General features: G+C 47.1%; 1 protein-coding gene and 1 long non-coding RNA gene across 5 annotated transcripts in view; one reads left to right on the top strand and one right to left on the bottom strand.

Moving 5' to 3' along the window:
• The window catches only part of LOC139771160 (uncharacterized), a 265,643-nt gene that overhangs the window by 240,699 nt on the left and 7,271 nt on the right, over positions 1–17,673 (bottom strand). The gene's annotated exons all lie outside the window — the stretch shown is intronic.
• Positions 8,137–17,355, top strand: LOC139771188 (uncharacterized). Of its 4 annotated transcripts, none has more exons than XR_011717881.1 (4): positions 8,137–8,349; positions 8,635–8,734; positions 15,569–15,973; positions 16,389–16,412. XR_011717881.1 is itself a non-coding variant. In XM_071703769.1 (4 exons), the coding sequence occupies exons 1-4, from the start codon at positions 15,346–15,348 to the stop codon at positions 17,202–17,204; spliced, it is 747 nt and encodes a 248-aa protein (XP_071559870.1). In that variant the 5' UTR covers positions 15,328–15,345; the 3' UTR covers positions 17,205–17,355. The 4 variants fall into 4 exon arrangements, 1 of the variants encoding a protein (XP_071559870.1); XM_071703769.1 differs by lacking the exons at positions 8,137–8,349; positions 8,635–8,734; positions 16,389–16,412 and adding exons at positions 15,328–15,467; positions 16,872–17,355 and having other exon boundaries at positions 15,569–15,770; positions 15,884–15,973; XR_011717880.1 differs by lacking the exon at positions 16,389–16,412 and having other exon boundaries at positions 15,569–16,379.

Here is a 17,673-nt window from a genome sequence, read left to right as displayed (position 1 = left end):
GTTCAATTAGCGTCAGTTATATGCAACGAGGAAATCGATGTCCTTTTAGAATTCGAAGTAGAGACTTTCTGCTCGCGTTTTCAGTACGATATAAATACAGAAAATTTGCATGTGCGATAACGAAGTATTATAATTATTATAATAATTCTGAATATAGGTTTTAGCGTTCATTACATCTGAAATTACAGCGATGCTTGATGTATCGTCTCTCGATTTTCGACGATTTCATATAGCATACACACTTCCGCCCGTAAAAATCGAATCGCGCGGCACGATATTTCTCCTACGGATTCCTATGTGATTGCAGAAGGGTTAAACCGTACGAAATGCCCCGCCTTGGCCGTGTATCAATTTACCGGGCAGTTTGGTCTCGTAAACACGAGACCCCGGGCCGTAACTATATACCATCCCTTGCGGTTACCCCCGCCGTGAGTCGCGTCGCGAGTCACGGTGCAATAAAATTCTAACAATATCGGGGCATCGATTTCTCGTTCGGACATTTCTCCAAGATGAGAATGCAGGCAGCGCCACTTTTACGATTGAAATTCATGCATATGCGTTCGGCACTTCCGTGCATATACACAGTTTCTCTCGCCTTCTCTCTCTCTCTCTCTCTCTTTCTCCTTACCTCTTTCTCTCTGTTTCCTTCTCTCTCAGCAGGAAAGTTAGCATCGGGGCCCACCCGTCGGAAAATACGCGCCCCGAATTTACGTGTCCTTACCGCGAGCTATACATATTATTCCAGTTCCGGGTTTCTCTCTCTCTTCTTCCTCACCCGGAAGAACACCCCGAGGAAATCTCATCCTCCGGGCCACCGTCTATCTTACGGAACGTGGCAAGTCCTCCGTTTTCCACGAAAGATGCGGATGTCATAAGCGAACGAGAATCGGGTCAAACGTAGCAACAACCGTGTAAAATGTCTCCTGTCACTTCCTCCGCGAAGACGAAGAGTCTCTCCCGCCCGTTCCGCGAAATCGCTCTTAAACTCTCGACGCGCGTCTCCTTTTCCTCGAAAACTTCTATAACGATAATTGCTCTTAAATTTCGACATACCGTTTTCTTAAAAAAAAAATACAGAAAATTTACGAGTGACGCGTTGAACGTTGATGAAGAAGTTTGCCGATCTTACACGAGAGATTTTATAAGAATGTATTTCGTGAAGACCATCACGCGTATCGGTTGAAGCGTAGGTACGAATCGAGCATTATTTCCGAAGACCGAACGGTGCCAACCGTGATATTACCTGCTACCGGATTTAATTAACACGCGCAGTCTGTAATTCTGTGAAGGGAAGTCCGGACTATCTATTTAATTGTTAACTGGCTGGTCGGGACACGGTAGTACAGCGCATTTCCCGGCAGGCAGGGCGCCTCGGCGCCCTGGTCACGACATGAGTTACAGCGTAATCCTTCAGGAGAAGCTCCGCGGGACCGGGTGTTTTTGGGGTGGACGCCAGGTGCGGCGTTAGACGGCGAGGGTAAGAAATGCCCGGGCACCTCCATCGCGCGGCAAGGCAGTGATTGGAACGGTCGGAGAGAAGACTGTAAGAGGGAACGGCGGTGCAAGGGGAACTCCGTTTGATGCGAAATTGCGTGACTGGCCTATTCGTCTCCGGCTTATCCTCTGCCACGTGCCCTCCTCGCCTTCCTTATCTGGGAGCACACGCACTTTATCCAATATCGTGGGATATCTTCAATCCGACGCTTGGCGTGCGAAACCGTGCAAGAAATAGCGACGACAAACGATCCATAACTGACAACGCAAATGTGACATTGTGTAATTAAGGTGTGATTTAATTTAGATTGAATTAAGCTCTGTACGAATTTTCAATATTTTTAACGCACGCATTACACATTACGTTTCTATATTTTTCTTTATATTCGAATTTCAGATATTATGTTTATATATGTAAAATATTAGAGAAATAAGAATTTAAATTGCATATTTTGCCGTGTTTATCGTGCTGCTAGATTAATATAAAAAAATATTTCTGTCAAACTTAGTCGTCAAGCCACATATCTATACCGATGTTTCAGGTTTATTCGACTGAATGAAGTAATATTTTGGATACAGTCATTTATCTTTTGGGTCAATGGCCAAAGCATGAAGCTCGAACGCGCCTTAAAGAAGAAATTGAGAAGGGGACCTACCGGGGCAAAATTGCGGGCGAGCACGGGGAAAATGAGGCGTGAAAGGGGGAGTTGGCCGAAAACATTAGGAATGCCCGACGACTAGAAAGGAAATCAAATTTGCTTATGAATGGCGGCGATTAGGACTAATGCTCCCTGATTTAGGCCACGGCATTGTCAAGTCCGCCCAGACGTGTCATTGTGATTGAATGGTGGGATGGACGTGGTGTTCCGAGGTCAAATCCGATATTCGCGAAAAGATCGGCGGGGGAAAAAACAATGAGGCTCGATATACTACGGGAAGATTACAGAAGATTACGGGATATATATTTAAGCGATCTCGAGATAACTTTTTAAAGTTTTACCCCGATCAACTTATTACGTATCGATCGCGCCTAACGTTGGGAAAAGGTATATAGCCACCGGGGTTGCCCGTGAAAACCAAACCGCAACCGGGGTGGATCGGAAGGGGACGATCCCGTAAGTACACACACCATATAATCGATCTATCGAGGACGGAAGACCCGACCGAAGGGGTCGCCCGCCAGCCTTATTTTTCTAAAGCACACACGTGGCCGCGTTACCCGGCGCATACGTCGCATTTGAATACTCAAATTTGTCGCCGATAAAAAAAACTGCACCGTTCGGGGGGTTGTACGGGGGAGCCTCAACTAAGTCTGAAATTACGATTCCGTGCGCATTCTCGCGTGCGCCGCCCTTTGAATAGCACGCGAGACACAAGTGTCGAGCGGATTACGCGCGCGTGTGCCACGTGTCATTTCTAAGAATACGGCTCTCGCACTTAGCCATCGTAAATCCATCCCTCTCCCCCCCCTCCCCCTGTACCGCACCTCCGACGCGTACTGTCTCTACCACGAAGGGGCACGCCGCGCTAATAATATTCGCACGACGGTAATAATAATTTCGCGAGATTTGCGACGATGATTGCGACGAGTTTACTGCCGGTTTCCGCGCGCGGGCCCGCACCTCGTGGGAGATAAATTTCGGTACGTGTCTGGGGAAAATGGACTTAACCCTTAATAAAATTGCATCTCGCGTGTTTTACCTCCCGCGATATTTCCGCCGTAGATCATCCGCCGTTTCGCCGGGCGAATTAGCACGCCCAAGCTGCCGTGCCCGCTGTTCGCGCATGAGTCTGTAAATCTATATAACACGGCACACACGAGCGGGAAGCATATAATCGGACCTGGAACACAATAGATCTCGTTCCGCCGCGCGCCCGGCATTTCATCTTCCTTTCTTCCGCGGCGAGGCATTATCATCATCGCGGTATCATTTTCCGTCACTCACGGTATCGCCGCGGCGGCGCGCAACCCTCCCGTCCGTCGCTCCTATGACCGATCCCCTACGGCTAAGCTAGAATTGTCGGGAATCCGAGACTATAATAACAGAGTAAACCCTATGATGATTTGATAACCCAGCGCGCCCGCTTCCGGATAATGATACACTTTACGTTCGTCGAATTTATCGTCGTGACGTTTCTGCTCGTATCTTTAACACCCTTAACGCTCTCGGAACGAGCCGAAGGAGGACACGTGTTCATCAAGGTCCGAGAAACGAAGCGTGTATTATCGGAGCGTCTCGTTGAATAGTCGTCATCAGTCTCCGGGTTGACGAAATCGACGAGGAAATCGGCGGTGAACCGATACCGAAATCTCAGCAGAGTATCTATCTTCGTGACCCTACGGGAAAGGGTCGACACTAGGGCTTGGAGGGGGCCTAATGACCCTTGGCCACGGGGAAAAAACTTAGGCATTATGCCTGGCGGGCCCTTCCATCTAACGACGAATTCACTTACACGATCGCGTCCAGGTGTTCTCGAAAATACGGTTTCGGGACCGTACATTACAGAGTGATGTTTTCATAACCGTGAATGACGGAGATGATGACTGTGCTCCGCTGAAATCGCTTAAGTGCTATCTAGGATAGAAAAATTTACTTTCAGAAGTTGGTTTTGATAATTATATGTGTTTTTTACTTGCTCTTTTCTGCGTTTCTTCACAATGGAGAAATATATACAGAATACGGAAAATGCAGCAGTCAGTAACCAAAAAGTTCATTTCGCAAATGATCATAGAAATATAATTCTTTTTTTATGTAACTACTGAAAGTTAAAGGAAAGAGAAAGAAAAAAAGAACAAGTGAGATAAAGTTATTGAATTTTTTTTTACTGAAAAATGTAGAATGCACTTACCTAAAAATGTTTCTTATACAATATAATCATTTGTTAGTGTATCTAGATTAAGTTAAGAAAGGCGTGATGCATTGTAGTTAAAAGTTGAAGGAGAAAGAAAAAAAAAGAAAAAATAGTGAGATAACGTTATTGAATTTTTTTTACTGGAAGATATATAGTTATCTAAAAATGTTTCTTATACAATATAATGATTTTGCATCTAAAGGCAAGTTAAGAAAAGCGTGACACACTGAAATGTAAGCAATACTAAAGTTGGAATTTCTTCGAGAATAATAATGTCTTGAAACCTCACGTTTCGTAGTTCGCAAGTACCCGAGCTGCGGGGATGTTCGCGATCAGAGCCGAGTCACCTAATTCTTTAGGAGATTCGAGAGATCGCGTGGTCGTTACCGTTGATTACCGTCGTTACCATCAAATTACCGGAGTCGAGCGCAACGAAATCGTCCGCCGGCATGTGGGTGCGAAGCAAGCAAAAAAAAGTCACTACAGCTGGATACGGGCGGTAGGGGAAGTGGGCGGTGGGAAGGTGCAGAATAGGAGGCAGGCGGGCATCGTAGTACGTGAGACCTCGTTAAAAGTGTCCTCTGGCTGCCGACCTTCTGCGCGCGTTTCCAGAGCGAGTCGGATAACGGCGATGTTCCGGCGAGGAGGAGAAAAAAGGGAGGAAAAGCGTAACGGCCGAGGGAAAAGGAATTAGAAGGGGGTTGATCGTTCATTAAGCGACTCGGCGAAACCTTAAAAGCTCGATTACCGGGCTTTATCGCCTCGTAGGCCGACCACGGCAATAACATCCAGTCAATCATGGAAAACAGATTTTATGTCCAATTATGAGGATGTTCGGTGGACGGCCGGTGGCTCCAGGCCTGAACGCGGCGGCAAATATGATCCAGCCCACCACCGGGGGGGCTGTATATGGATCATCGAGGATTTAGTGGGCCCTAAAAATTCCAATTTAGATTTTACGAACGTCTCGGCGCCGGGGTTCGCGATTTGCCAATTGCGCCGGTGCGGTGGTGACATTTCTATCCACTCCACGGAAAGTAGTCGAAATCATGATGCTTTTACGCGATGATTTTATGCTCCTATATCCCGTGCGTTTATGATCTATCGGTCCACGGGGTGTCGAGGATCACGCATGCGTTGGGATAATCCTAAGATTAACCACGGTTCCCATTAACTTTTACCGTGGATGTGTCATATCTATTATAAATTATCCTAGAAATATAAATCGTCGGGAGTGATATCTAAATGAAATTTACGCTCGGATTATTTCTCGTGTCCATGTTACAAATTTCAGCGAGTTCCTCGCGTGCGAAGGAGAGAACGAGAAAGTTAATCTCGGTGTAACCCCTCGGCGGGCAATGCGGCTCTCCTGCGGAATACGTAAAAGTGTTTTTCTTTTCGTTCGCAGCACTTGAGGCGCAATAATGAAGGCCGAGTCGCGAAAAAGTGTGAAATGCAAGTAACTCGGGCCATTCATAGACTCGTATTGCGGCGTGGAATAGACGGCACGGACGGCTTCGAAAGCGCGCCCCGTGCTAGGAGAGCGCGAACCTAACCAACCGACCGACCGACCAACCCCTCCGCCCACGTCAGGTCGGGGGTGGCGTAATACTCGAGGAGGAGAATCGCGTGTATCGACCACTGACGTCATTCATCCCCACTAAACTACGTCACGTATACCCTGCTGCTTCGCCGTCGGCGAGGCAGTGATGATAGTGGTGGTTGACGCAGTGCCGTAGCGAGTTTCTGGAACGGGGTTGAGCCCGGGATGGGGATTTAGGATCCTAAAACCGAGCGACGACCACCGCGCGCTTTTATTGCGGGCTCACGGCACGTTCACTATAAACCCGATTATCCGTGTGATTTGACAGACATCAATTTTTACTTATGCCGCAGGCGACGAGAGATAGAAAGCTCAGCGAAAATCCCCACGACGACGGTAGTCGTACGAAATCAGATGCGTTAACGCTTTTAGGGATAGCCGACGCGGTCGTACCGTGCGTCGTTTTATCGCGCCACCAGAGATTTCGCGGTTCGTTCCAATCCTTTTTAAAGACAGTAAACGCATGAAGAAGTGACGAGTCGTACGACAGTTTGCGCGTCGTTCGACGCTCCGCTGTTCGCTGCAACACGACGGTGATATAACCGCGGGACATATGCGCATGGAGCGAGAACACACTTACTTGCAGATGCAACGTTTCAGCATAAAGAGAGACGTATGTTCGCCTTAATAACTGCGCGAATACCTTGTGCCGTAATGGAGACGCCACAAGTGATATAGCGCACGTTCCAAGAGAGATCCAATTTACGGGAGCAATTGTTTTACCCACTTTTGCGAATTTCTAACGGGATGTGCGAAATAATAAAATGTTCCTTATATAGCGATGCGTGAAAAGTTTATGTAAATTGACAATGCGTGTACTTGACAATGCTTCGTGAAAAAATCTTCAGATAGATCATTTTGCGATCTCTCTGCAAAGTCTGCTTTGATAAATCGCGCGATCGTTCTCAAAGACGCTCGCGAATTTATTCATACTTAAGCGAATATATAAGCCTTGACAATAACAGAGATAATGATTAAGAATGTGTCGGGATCTGGGAGATGCGAGAGCGCCACGATACCACGGCCCTGAACCCGAGGGAGCTTGAGTGCAAAAGTATTGATCGGGCTTCGTCCCCACTCGCAGCTACCCCCACCCGCGTTCGTTCGTCGTCGTCGTACCTTCCCGCCGTAGTTTCTCTCCGCACTTTACCACCCTTCGTCGCCCTTTCCCGCCCTTTCTGGCGCACGCGGGAGGAAGAAGGACGAAGCACGAGGCGCAGCCGCGAGGGACCGGCGGGAGGAGAGGAGTGACTCCGACTTGACGAGGGGGCGAGCGCGGGAAAATTCGCCCTCCATTTTTCTCGCAGGACAGCAACACCGACGCGAACCCTTCTCCGATGCAAGGAAAGGGCCGGGTCTTTTGTTTCTCCTCGCTTCGTTTGTTTTGCTCATTATCCGTCTCTCAGATCGTCGATATTCCATTACGTCCGGCGGCTTCCGAGAGAAAACAATTAAGACGCGGCCGGTTGCATGAATCTTCGCGCTTTTTATCATCAAATCGAATCGAACGCCCGCGCCGATGAGAAGTGGCGAATATCTGGCTTAAACGTAGCAGAAACGAGGCATGGGAAAGACGCGTAGGCGGGATAATATTATATTTTTGCTCCTGTAGTCAAAATTCGCTACAATATCTTGTAAACTTTATATATAAAGCTATTTCTTAAGAAATTTAATCAATAATATTCTAATAATTCTTAATTCGTGGGAAACAGTTTATCTTCCAGAAGCATCAAATTATGACATCTTTAATGAGTAATTAACGCACTTTTAATCGTCATCATTTCATTATTCTCTAGTTTTCTTTCAAGTTATGTCCCTCAATAAACGAAGTGACGCTTATCAAAATGGTATTATATAGAATAAACAAATAGACGCTAGCAGATATTTCAGTGACAAGCGGCAACTCCATCATCGCGGACAGTGCCGTTATAAATCGCCGCAGAGTAACCTACAAAGCAATTGGTTTTGTATGTAGACCGCTCTTCCCGTTAGAGCTCATTAGTAATCGTTGAATCCACATAGTTCACCCTTATTACATTGTAAATGCACTACGCAGAACGGCACGTGAACCACATGCGACACGTGTCGCAATGCCGTGATGGCGCGGTTTCGCTTGATTTCCTCCACTTCTATCGTATGCTTTTTTCCCCCCTCCCGCCTCGTTCCTAATTACCGTGATTTAAGTGTCCTCACGTCACGCGACGCGCCGCTCAGTGCGTTTGCGCGAATGCACCTGGCTGCATCACGAAAGGGACGCGCGCGCACACACGCGCTTAACGAGTGAATTTTCTTTATTCTCGCTGTGCAAAAACTGAAATATCCGGCGTGCGATAAGCAGAAAATAAATAGGATATTGAAGCGCGGATCATCGCGATCGATCGCGCCGAGTCGAATAATGGGTAAGCTTCGCGAATAAAACGGGGAGGAGGGGGGGGGGGACGATTCCCGGGACTGCAGGAGCGAACTGTGTCGCTGCATATATTCGCGCAGAGTATATTACAACGTTTCTTGATCGCGATAATGTGACGCCGGCCGCTATCGCATCGGCGAGTGCATTATTCAAAAGTATCTGCGCACAAAGCTACGATGCATCCCGGCCTAGGGCGCCCCCCCCCCCTCCTCGCCGGTATACACCGTCGCTCTTTATAATGCGGCGTGTTATTATTTATTGTATTACATTACAGCGCGTTGTATCCCTTGTGCGTTATTAATACCTGGGTCGGCGAGCTGACCCGCCGCCATATTAGCGGGTAGAAGAAAAGGGAGAAAGACCCGGGGTCATAGGTGAATTGAAAACTGGAAAACTGGATATACATTTTGCAAACGCATATTCAATGAAATTTTGCATAACAATCCGTGCGAGGCGAAAGAATCGCGAAGGTGTTTTGTTACATTCGGACGTTGCTGCGAGACTACGTATTATTTTATCTCTAAAATGCAAACGTTAAACATTTCTCAAAATTGTAACAATGTTATCTAATGAGAAAACAATATAATTAATATGTGAAAACAATTAAAACAATGAATATTTTTCATTAATAAATCGTACACGTTATTTGTCCCGTATATCTACATTTTCCCGTGCGATAACTGTGATAATTCGTCGCGAGGAAAATCGCGTCACGTTATTTGTCATACGGAATGAGAAAAGAGCGAGGAGAAGAAGCAACGGGGCGGAGAAATGCTTTCGTCCCTTAGAGATGAAATATTTCCGATGACTCGTGCGAAAGCGGACAGTGCGGCACGAAGTAGAATGAAGTGGAATAGCACTTCATCCCGGGCGGATGGATCGGCGAAGCTATAACAGTAACCATAACAATGGAACCTGGAGGGTACCCGCGATTTCGGGTATCGTTTTTTCCGCGCGCGTAAGGACGGATAGAAAAGGGCCATCGTCGAGAAACAACCGTACACAACTACACGCCCATAAGGCGTGTCGAGCAACAGCTAATATTACCTGGTGACATCCTTAATGTCGGAATAAAACCAGAGTCGCGTTGGTCGCCCGAGAAATTCATTGTTAAGATTTGTTATCATCTCTCCCGCGAGAAGAACTCCTGCCATGCGATTAATTTCGAGCGTGCACGTGTTCATCGCGAGATGAACAGAGCCCAGTCATCGAAAACCATAACGCACGAATATGTCGAGAAGTTTCGCGGATGTAAATTTCATAAATTTCGTAAATTTTGTACATTTTCCCGCGTGAAATATGTCCTTTTTGCGGTATCCACGACTCTGAACAGCTTTAATTTCGTTAAGAGCACTCGTGAGGCACCTCCAATAAATTCCTGCGGCACCCTGTAAACTTTTAAAGAGAATTTTTTGGGGGGTCTGACCCTATCGTGGATCAGGCGGCAATTGATATAGAGCGACGCAAAAATAACACTCTCGCCGCGGTCGCCTGTTTCTTCCGAGCAAAAACTAGAGAAGGTCACGTGCGAAACGTCGATCAGCCGAAGGGGAACGAGAAATGAAAATTAGACCGTGTGACTAGATAGAAATGCTATGGCACACAATCCACTTTTAGAAAATACGTTGAACAAATATAATTTCGGCTTTGAACGCTAGAATCATACCTAAGAAAATCATGCCGAACCAGGAAGAAAAAGCTACGTTGCGCTAAACCGTTCGACAGAAACGACAAATCGTTTCGCGATGGAGCTCGGAAACGTCCCCACCTTCGCATTTACAAAACTGTAAAGCGGCGAGATGCAAAGTGAAGAGAGCGGAATGAAATGCGAGCGAAAATGAAGAGAGACAGGAGTGCGCGCCGCTGCCACTTCGATAGGATCGTTAAAATTAACGAGCATGTTCCAGCTCCTTGAAAGTGTCGCGTGCTTCTCTTTTTCTCGTACACCGAACGGCGATTCGTACGGCGAGTAAGTCATTTTCGGGGTCGCGGGGTACGTTTGAGCGAAGGCGAAGGCGAAAATAATGTCGCGTCGATGATATCGAGACCGTTAATCCGATATTTTCAAAGATAATAAATACAATGTATCTTCATGCCCGTGACACGCGACGTTATACAAGTAGGTAGACACGTGTGCGCGAATACCGTGACATCAAAACGCTGGATGTGCACCGTCATTGAGAATGTTAATTCGATGCAACGTCCAGGTATGCGTCAACATTGAATGCAACGCGGCACAGAGCGCGTTTCCTACAACAAAGTGTCGACTTCCCGCGGAATGCCTTGGAGCTAATCTTGCCGCGAGGTTTACGTAATAAACAGAGATCTATTAACAGAGTTATATGGTAGCGCCGAGGGGTTTAATAATCTGCACGCGACCACCTTGAAACGCAATTCGCATGCGTGAATACGTTTAGTCAAATTTTTCCATCCAACGCATACGAACGGTGCGTAACGCATAAAAAGCGATATAATTTATGTCGTTCGTTAAAAATTCCAGTACTCCGCTGAGACATTCTCATCACGCGTAATGCTTTCGCAATATCAATAAAAGCAGGAGTCTCGTGGCGCGTTTCGAAAACGCAAAATTGCGGTGAGGTACAGTAACTGATGATATAGTACAAGCACCATGAAAATTACAATAATTCACAATTATTTTACATATGAAATTCCGATACCTGCTTGTGGTACTCGAAGTAATTCACTGCAAGGAATTTCTAATACATCTATCTAATACATCTATCAAGAATAACGACATAAATCGCGTTTTCGAATTACGCTCTTGGGGCCAATACGAGCACCCTTTGCGTGGCCAACTGATTTTTATCACCGCGTACGTTACACCGTCAATTTCTTATAATACTTATAGACGGGGTTGGGCCCGCAAGGCTCTCTCGAAAACCTAACGACCCGTGCGCGTAAAACGAGACTGCCGTTGCCCATACGTCGGGCCGGGGGATCCCCGCGAATTAGGGTGCACGCGGCCGAGGAAAATGTATGTGCACGTGCGACGGTAGATATGTCAGGTCGCGCGGTGACGAATATGGTTGTATTACGGGAAAAGGTCCGCCTTTATCGCCGCATTACATGCTCGCATTTATCCGCGTACCCCTCCGTCCACGGAGTTCGGGTCGTCGATTCGAACGTTCGGGTCCGAGAACACCTGAACGGCTTAACATTTCTTTCCTTCGCCGGGCTTACGTTAAAGAATGACAAGGGAAATTATAGCGGCAAATGTCCCGCGACTGTCTGAAATGGCCCTTCACGGACTTAAGATATCTCGAGAAAAATGTAGGAGTCTCGCACACACAAATGTACGAATAAAGGACACGAAGAACGTGATATTTGTATTTAAAACGTGATATTTGCGTTAAAAAGCAAAATTGCACGTCAGAGAGAGAGAGAGAGAGAGAGCGTACCTGAAAAATTCCAGACACCTAGAAATCTAAGTTTCAGACTTTATATTCCATAATATAGATCTGCGACAAAATAAACGATAAATATCGATTCGAAGGCAATTTAATCGCGAAGATGGAAGAGGAGAGAGAATCGCGAAGATGGAAGAGGAGAGAGAATCGCGACGTTAAAGGCCGTCGGGGTCGTTTCTTTCAGTGATTCGACGCAAAAAGCACTCGGCATTGTACTCTCCATGCAGCTAAAAGCATTCCACGAGGGCGAAACGCGCGCGAAGGAAAGCGGCCAGTGTATGTAGGTTAAAATCTGTTGATGCACGGCTCATACGTGGGATCACCTTTTTCCTTTATCCACGTCGTCTTCCCTCTTTCTTTCTCTCGCGCGCGGTTTTTTTTCTGTTTCGTTTCTTTTTTTTTTCTCTCTTTTCGTCGTCGGCTTCTCGCGCTTCTGAAACGACGGGAACCAAATGGTGGGGTTAATGTGCGCACACGCCACGGGGTGTCGACCAATTTCCGGGTTCAACTAATGCACTTATCAGACGGCCAGAAAGGATCCCGAGAGAGGAAGGCCCGTGGGGAGGAAAAATAATTGAGACGTCCCTCTCTCGTCACGGCCGGAGAAAGCGACGCGGCGCGGCTGCGAGGAAGGAGCACGCGGCGCGGTAAGAAGCAAAACGAATTTTAACCTTCCATAATCACGAGCGTACGCATCCTAATTCGGCGATGAGGAACGCCCAACAGAGATTGCTGACGGATCAACAGAGTTGCGAACTCTCGTCCGGGTAATTGGAAAGTATCCAGTGGAGATGACACCCCCCCCCCCCCCGGTGGCACCCTTTGCTTTCGAACAACTTCAGCCGAGAATTAATCTTTCGTTCGTGCCGTAACGCGTTTGTAAACTTCGGCCTAGCTCTCCCCTTTTCTTTTTTTTTTACTTACGCGCTAAAAGTGTGCAACGCGAAAGGATAAAGCGCTCGTGGAACTCGCAGCGGGATCGAGAGCCACCGTCTAATGAATTAGTCTACTGAATTAGGCGGTCATAACCACGGGACATTTGACCGACGCACCTGTCATCATCGCGGCGACTCCTCAAAGACGCTCACGCTTAATTGGTCCTTGCTAAAGGGTTCAAAGAGGCGCGGCGCGAAGAAATTGGGAAGGGAATGCAGCTGTCGCGCGTGGGCGCGTTACGACGCGTGCATTTCTTTGAAACACCGTCGTAATTAGATTCCGTCGGAGGACCCAAAGAGCAAGGTCTCGATGAGACCAGCCGCGCTACGCGTTTAGCAACCCGAATCCTTAAATCTCGCTTTGATCGAGTTTCAGCGGGAGGAATTGGTTGAGGCGGGAGGCCGAGAACACGGGAGGCGTTGTGCGTCTTCAAAGAGTCGCGACACTTTCGACCACGAATATGTGCTAAATGGAAACTGAATGCGAGTGAGATATTTTAACGACACGACGACATGTACTTTCGCCGCTTCTCGCACTCGTTGAGTATCGACCACACTCGGTACGATCGGCCATGAAATACGACTTTGAATGCTCGCGACAGCGTTATCCGATACGGTCTCCGTCAATAATTATAAGAACGTGGATTGGTGCAATTTCCTTTCGGCGTCCCCGAAATATCGGGGGACAGCGTTAACGACGAACTGAAATTCCACTAACCAATTTACGAGAGGACTACGAGATTTCGCGAGATGCTTTTAGCGCCCGTCGTCGTCTCATCCTGCCGGCGCGGTGACTATTCGCCGAATCTATTCTGAGCGCGATCACGAAGGGTCGCCTCTCGTGCAAGTACCAAAGATGCAACATGATACCGTAAACTCCGGCGCGAGGCTCTCGACGGTGTTGAACGCCGAGGTGTGACGCAGTGACACCGAAAAGACGTCACCGGCGTCGCGGCGACGGTCGCCGCGCCGAATTTCTCAGATTACATAAACCTAAATAATCCTGTGAGTCATTCTAATTCTGTCCCGGTGGGGTTGCACCGCTTTCCACCGGTTCCGTCCCACCGCCCCTCTCTGTCTATCTATACCGCTCTTAACCCTCCCCTCCTTGCGCATTTTCAGCCTTCATCCCATCCGTTCCCTCCCCGCCGTCTGTCTGGCGCACAAATAGCCCCGACGCGTGTGTCGTCTCTCGCACACACGATGGCCCACTTTTCCACGTGGGTCCTGAAATTAGAGAGCGCCCGACGGAAGCGCCGTTTGCCTATTCATTTTCGTCGCAGCCAACGCGCTGATTTCCTGACATCCTTCCCAAATGGCATGTTTGGTAGTATCTAATTAAAAGCTCCCTAGATAGCAATGGAATGGAGAAACTTTCGCGCCTTTTGTCTCGCGGCAGAACGCGCGCGTGTGAGATATCACCATTCGCGCCCTCGCGTGCATTTTATGTGACGACGATATTAGATGCCATTCGAAAAAGAGTTTACGACTTAGATCGCGGATATTTCCGACCGTGGGAGAGAAAGAGAGGAAAAAAGAGGTAGCGTAAAACGTATCCGATTCACGATGTTCAACCTTTGAAACAGGTAAAATGCTGAATGAACCGGTTAATTGAGAAAGATTACCGTTCGTTACGCAACGGTGACACGAAGACCGCAACAATGTTACTCCGTCGTGTATTTTTGACCGTGGCCGACATGAGGCTACTTCCGGCGGGGAACAATCGTTGGAAAAAGGTGATTTCTTTTGGCTGCGCGAGAGACTCTCCGGCCGGAAAATAAATAAACGGCGAAACGTCCGCGCATGCCGGATGTGTCGCTGCAAAAATGTAGCGAACATGACTGAGCGACGCTGAATGCACGCCGCGATTTAGCGATAATGCGACCGGCCATATTTCGTCCGATATACAATTGCGTCGGTGGTAGCCGCGATCGTGGGATTCACTAACTGTCCCAGATATCCTATTCACGGTCCATTTTCACGAGACAACGACGATCAACCACGTGTCACGGCCTCGTGTGCGAGGTCGCGAGTAATGGGAATCGTTACGCTTTAGCTGCAACTCAGCGCAGCCAGGGCCGCAAGGCGGTCGTGAATATAAAAAAAAAATGGAGAAGCAGTCAAGATTGAAGACTCGTTTCAACGTCGATTGACTTTAACCTTACAGCCATCGAAATCGAGCTCTCCTTTTTTTTTTAACAAGTTGAAGGGGAGAAAAGGTAGAGCTATATGAGTCGAAACTAAACGAGGCTGATAAAATCGTGCAATAAATTGCACTATCAAACTCGAAATCGCCAAACTGCAATCTAAATCGTGATTTAGAGATTACAAGAGAAACAAAACTTAACTATTCAGACTTAGCATTAATTGAACTAAATTCATGTAAGCCGTTCTTAATTTTTAAGGTAGACAGATCGCTAAACAAATTTCTCAATATAAAATTATTTTGAAACAAACATAACGAAATGAACTGAATTATACTTTTAATACTTTTTATATATACTTTTTCAAACGAACGAGTGCAAATACATCCCTGGCGCGTTTTATCAGATTCACACATCGGTATAAAAGTACCGGTCCGACGCGATTCGTAGGGAAATCGCTAAACAGTGGCGTGCAACGATGACGAGAGTGGCATTAGTCGTGATTTTAGTACTCTTTTCGATCTCCAGCGTGAGCTTCGTCGATTCCATGATGCCAGAGAGCCTGGGAAAATTTCTGGGGACCTTCGGCCCGGTTAAACAGTACATTGTTCATATTGCTTAAACGCGCGAGAAAAAAAAAGGATAAATTTTCGTTGGGGTGCCTATCTCGCGTAGTGTAACGACGTGACTTTCCTTTTCAGAGTGAGGATACCTGATTTGCTGAATCAGTTGTGTAATCAGTCGCAGGGTCCTAACGCCTCGATGCAACGCGACGCTTGTTACGGTTGCTTCTACCGTGCCAGCATCTTACCGCAGGGTTACTCCATGCTAGCAGCCATGTCCACGTGCGCCGACACTTATCTCAACAACACCAACTACGGTCATTGTCAGGCCTATTTGCGAGTACGTGCACGAAACGACCGTTCATTCATCTTATTCTCCGATATACGTATCGTCATTTCCCGCGTACAAATTTTCCAATTCGTTGCGTCTCGATTTCTTGTTCTTCCCTCCAGAATGCGACCAGTATGCCAAATACACGAAGTCCTACGTTAATATACTGCTCGTTCTTAGAATGCATTCGTCAAGTCAATAAGAACAGTTTGGTAAGATTGAACTCTGAACCAATAGCTATTAGACGTGTTACTCGCTATTCTACGATTGCCTCTCTCTCTCTCTCTCTCTCTCTCTCTCTCTCTCTCTCTCTCTTTCTCTTTCTGCGCTTCACTGTTCTTACTACAACGCCTCCTCATTGAATGCTATAGTCTTATATTTTGGTTCACATTACGCACGTTATGCACCCACGTATATCTTTATTTCTTTAATATCTAGTTAATATTTAACAAATTAATGTATTTACTAATATATTATTTCTTAATAATTTTAAAATCTTGTTTATTAACAAATTTTCCACTTATCTATCTTTAATACTTAATTATATTAGAAAGTTTGATGTTAAATAGTAAATATTGTGAATATTTATTGTAAATATTGTAAATAGATATTGCAAATATTATCCAGGCTATAGACGTCAGAGGAGCCAGAGCATCATTGCGAGGAGTAGCATGGCAAGTTGAGGAGCGGAGTCTTTTTAAATTGTTGAAAGTTCTAGCGCGGAAAAGCGTCTGCATAATTAAAGAGACTAATGTACCTACAACGACTACAACGACTACAAGGACTACAACGACAGTTCGTCCCGGATCTATCGATCCGCGTAATCCTCTCCAGTAATCTCTACATTTTCGAGGCTGCCACCTTCTTCCTCGTTGGGAATGCACCGACGATATCTCCACGCGAGATGACGATCGCGCGGACACGGGGAGCGCGTCTAGCGCGCGATTCTCCGAATTCTGTAATCATCTGTATTATATTGTACAGTTTTCCCCTTCCGCACGACCCGAGTGTACTTTACCGGATTCAAAACCGCACCGCAAAATCTGAGGTGAAAGGTGAAAGTGCCTGACGGACGCAAACGAATCCTCCGCTGACGAGTACTTTCCGCAGCTTAGGGAATGCGTTGGCGAAGCCGCAAGAGTGTTCCCTAACGTCAACAACATCTACGTCAACCTCACGAACGCGCAGCTCTCGCAATTGTTCATCAACACCACCGCCTGCGTGCTGGCGAAGACCCGTTGCTCCTACCTGAATCCGGTTACCGGCGAGCTTCAGGACGGTGACGTCGCCAACAAGTTACACCTACCCTCGCTGAACGCCATCCTCGTCAACACCGATTACGACATCAACATCGTGCAGCTGCCGTTCCGTTACGGCAGCGTCGACGTGTGCGCCAAGTATAGAAACGTCGAGCAAGCGAGTTGGCCCAGTGTCGCGTGTTAATTTACAAACGGATATTATATCGAGCCAAGTGCCGGGCCGGTATCCACGACGTTAAATGACGCGCGGGATGATTTTACCAAGCGACCGTTGCAGAATGAGATTACCGAGTGTGCCGTTGTTCGTAATAAAGATTTGTTTCCGTTGGCGCCAACATTTCGATCATTTCTACCTCCTAGTTTCTCGCGGCTATTAATACGAGCGCATAGCGGTTATGCGGCACGTGCCAAGCAACAAACGCATCCGCATTCCACCTTTGCGATGTCTTTTCCGAGAGCTGCCTGATATTCTGGTTTGATGGAGGAAACAGAGATTGTACGAAGTCAGAAAAGGGGCCACCGATGATCGTAATCTCATTGTTCTCGATAGTGTCGCGGTGATTAGGTGACACGCGAACGGCGAAAATGCTAATAGCGACGAAAAAGTCGGACGAATCACCCGAGTTCGCGGGATACGCGCCATCGTTCGAAAG

Source organism: Temnothorax nylanderi, unplaced genomic scaffold (assembly GCF_030848795.1).
Source record: "Temnothorax nylanderi isolate EJ_2023f unplaced genomic scaffold, tnyl_v1.0 TNYL_tig0036_pilon, whole genome shotgun sequence".
Lineage (NCBI taxonomy): Eukaryota > Metazoa > Arthropoda > Insecta > Hymenoptera > Formicidae > Temnothorax > Temnothorax nylanderi.
This window is presented reverse-complemented; position numbering and strand designations above follow the sequence as displayed.

Bases quoted from the DNA above. Each gene is read 5' to 3' on its own strand.
- LOC139771188 (XM_071703769.1), top strand. From the start codon at position 15,346: ATGACGAGAGTGGCATTAGTCGTGATTTTAGTACTCTTTTCGATCTCC. The intron at 15,468-15,568 runs GTACATTGTTCA...TTTCCTTTTCAG, and splicing joins ACCTTCGGCCCGGTTAAACA to AGTGAGGATACCTGATTTGC. The intron at 15,974-16,871 runs GTAAGATTGAAC...TACTTTCCGCAG, and splicing joins AAGTCAATAAGAACAGTTTG to CTTAGGGAATGCGTTGGCGA.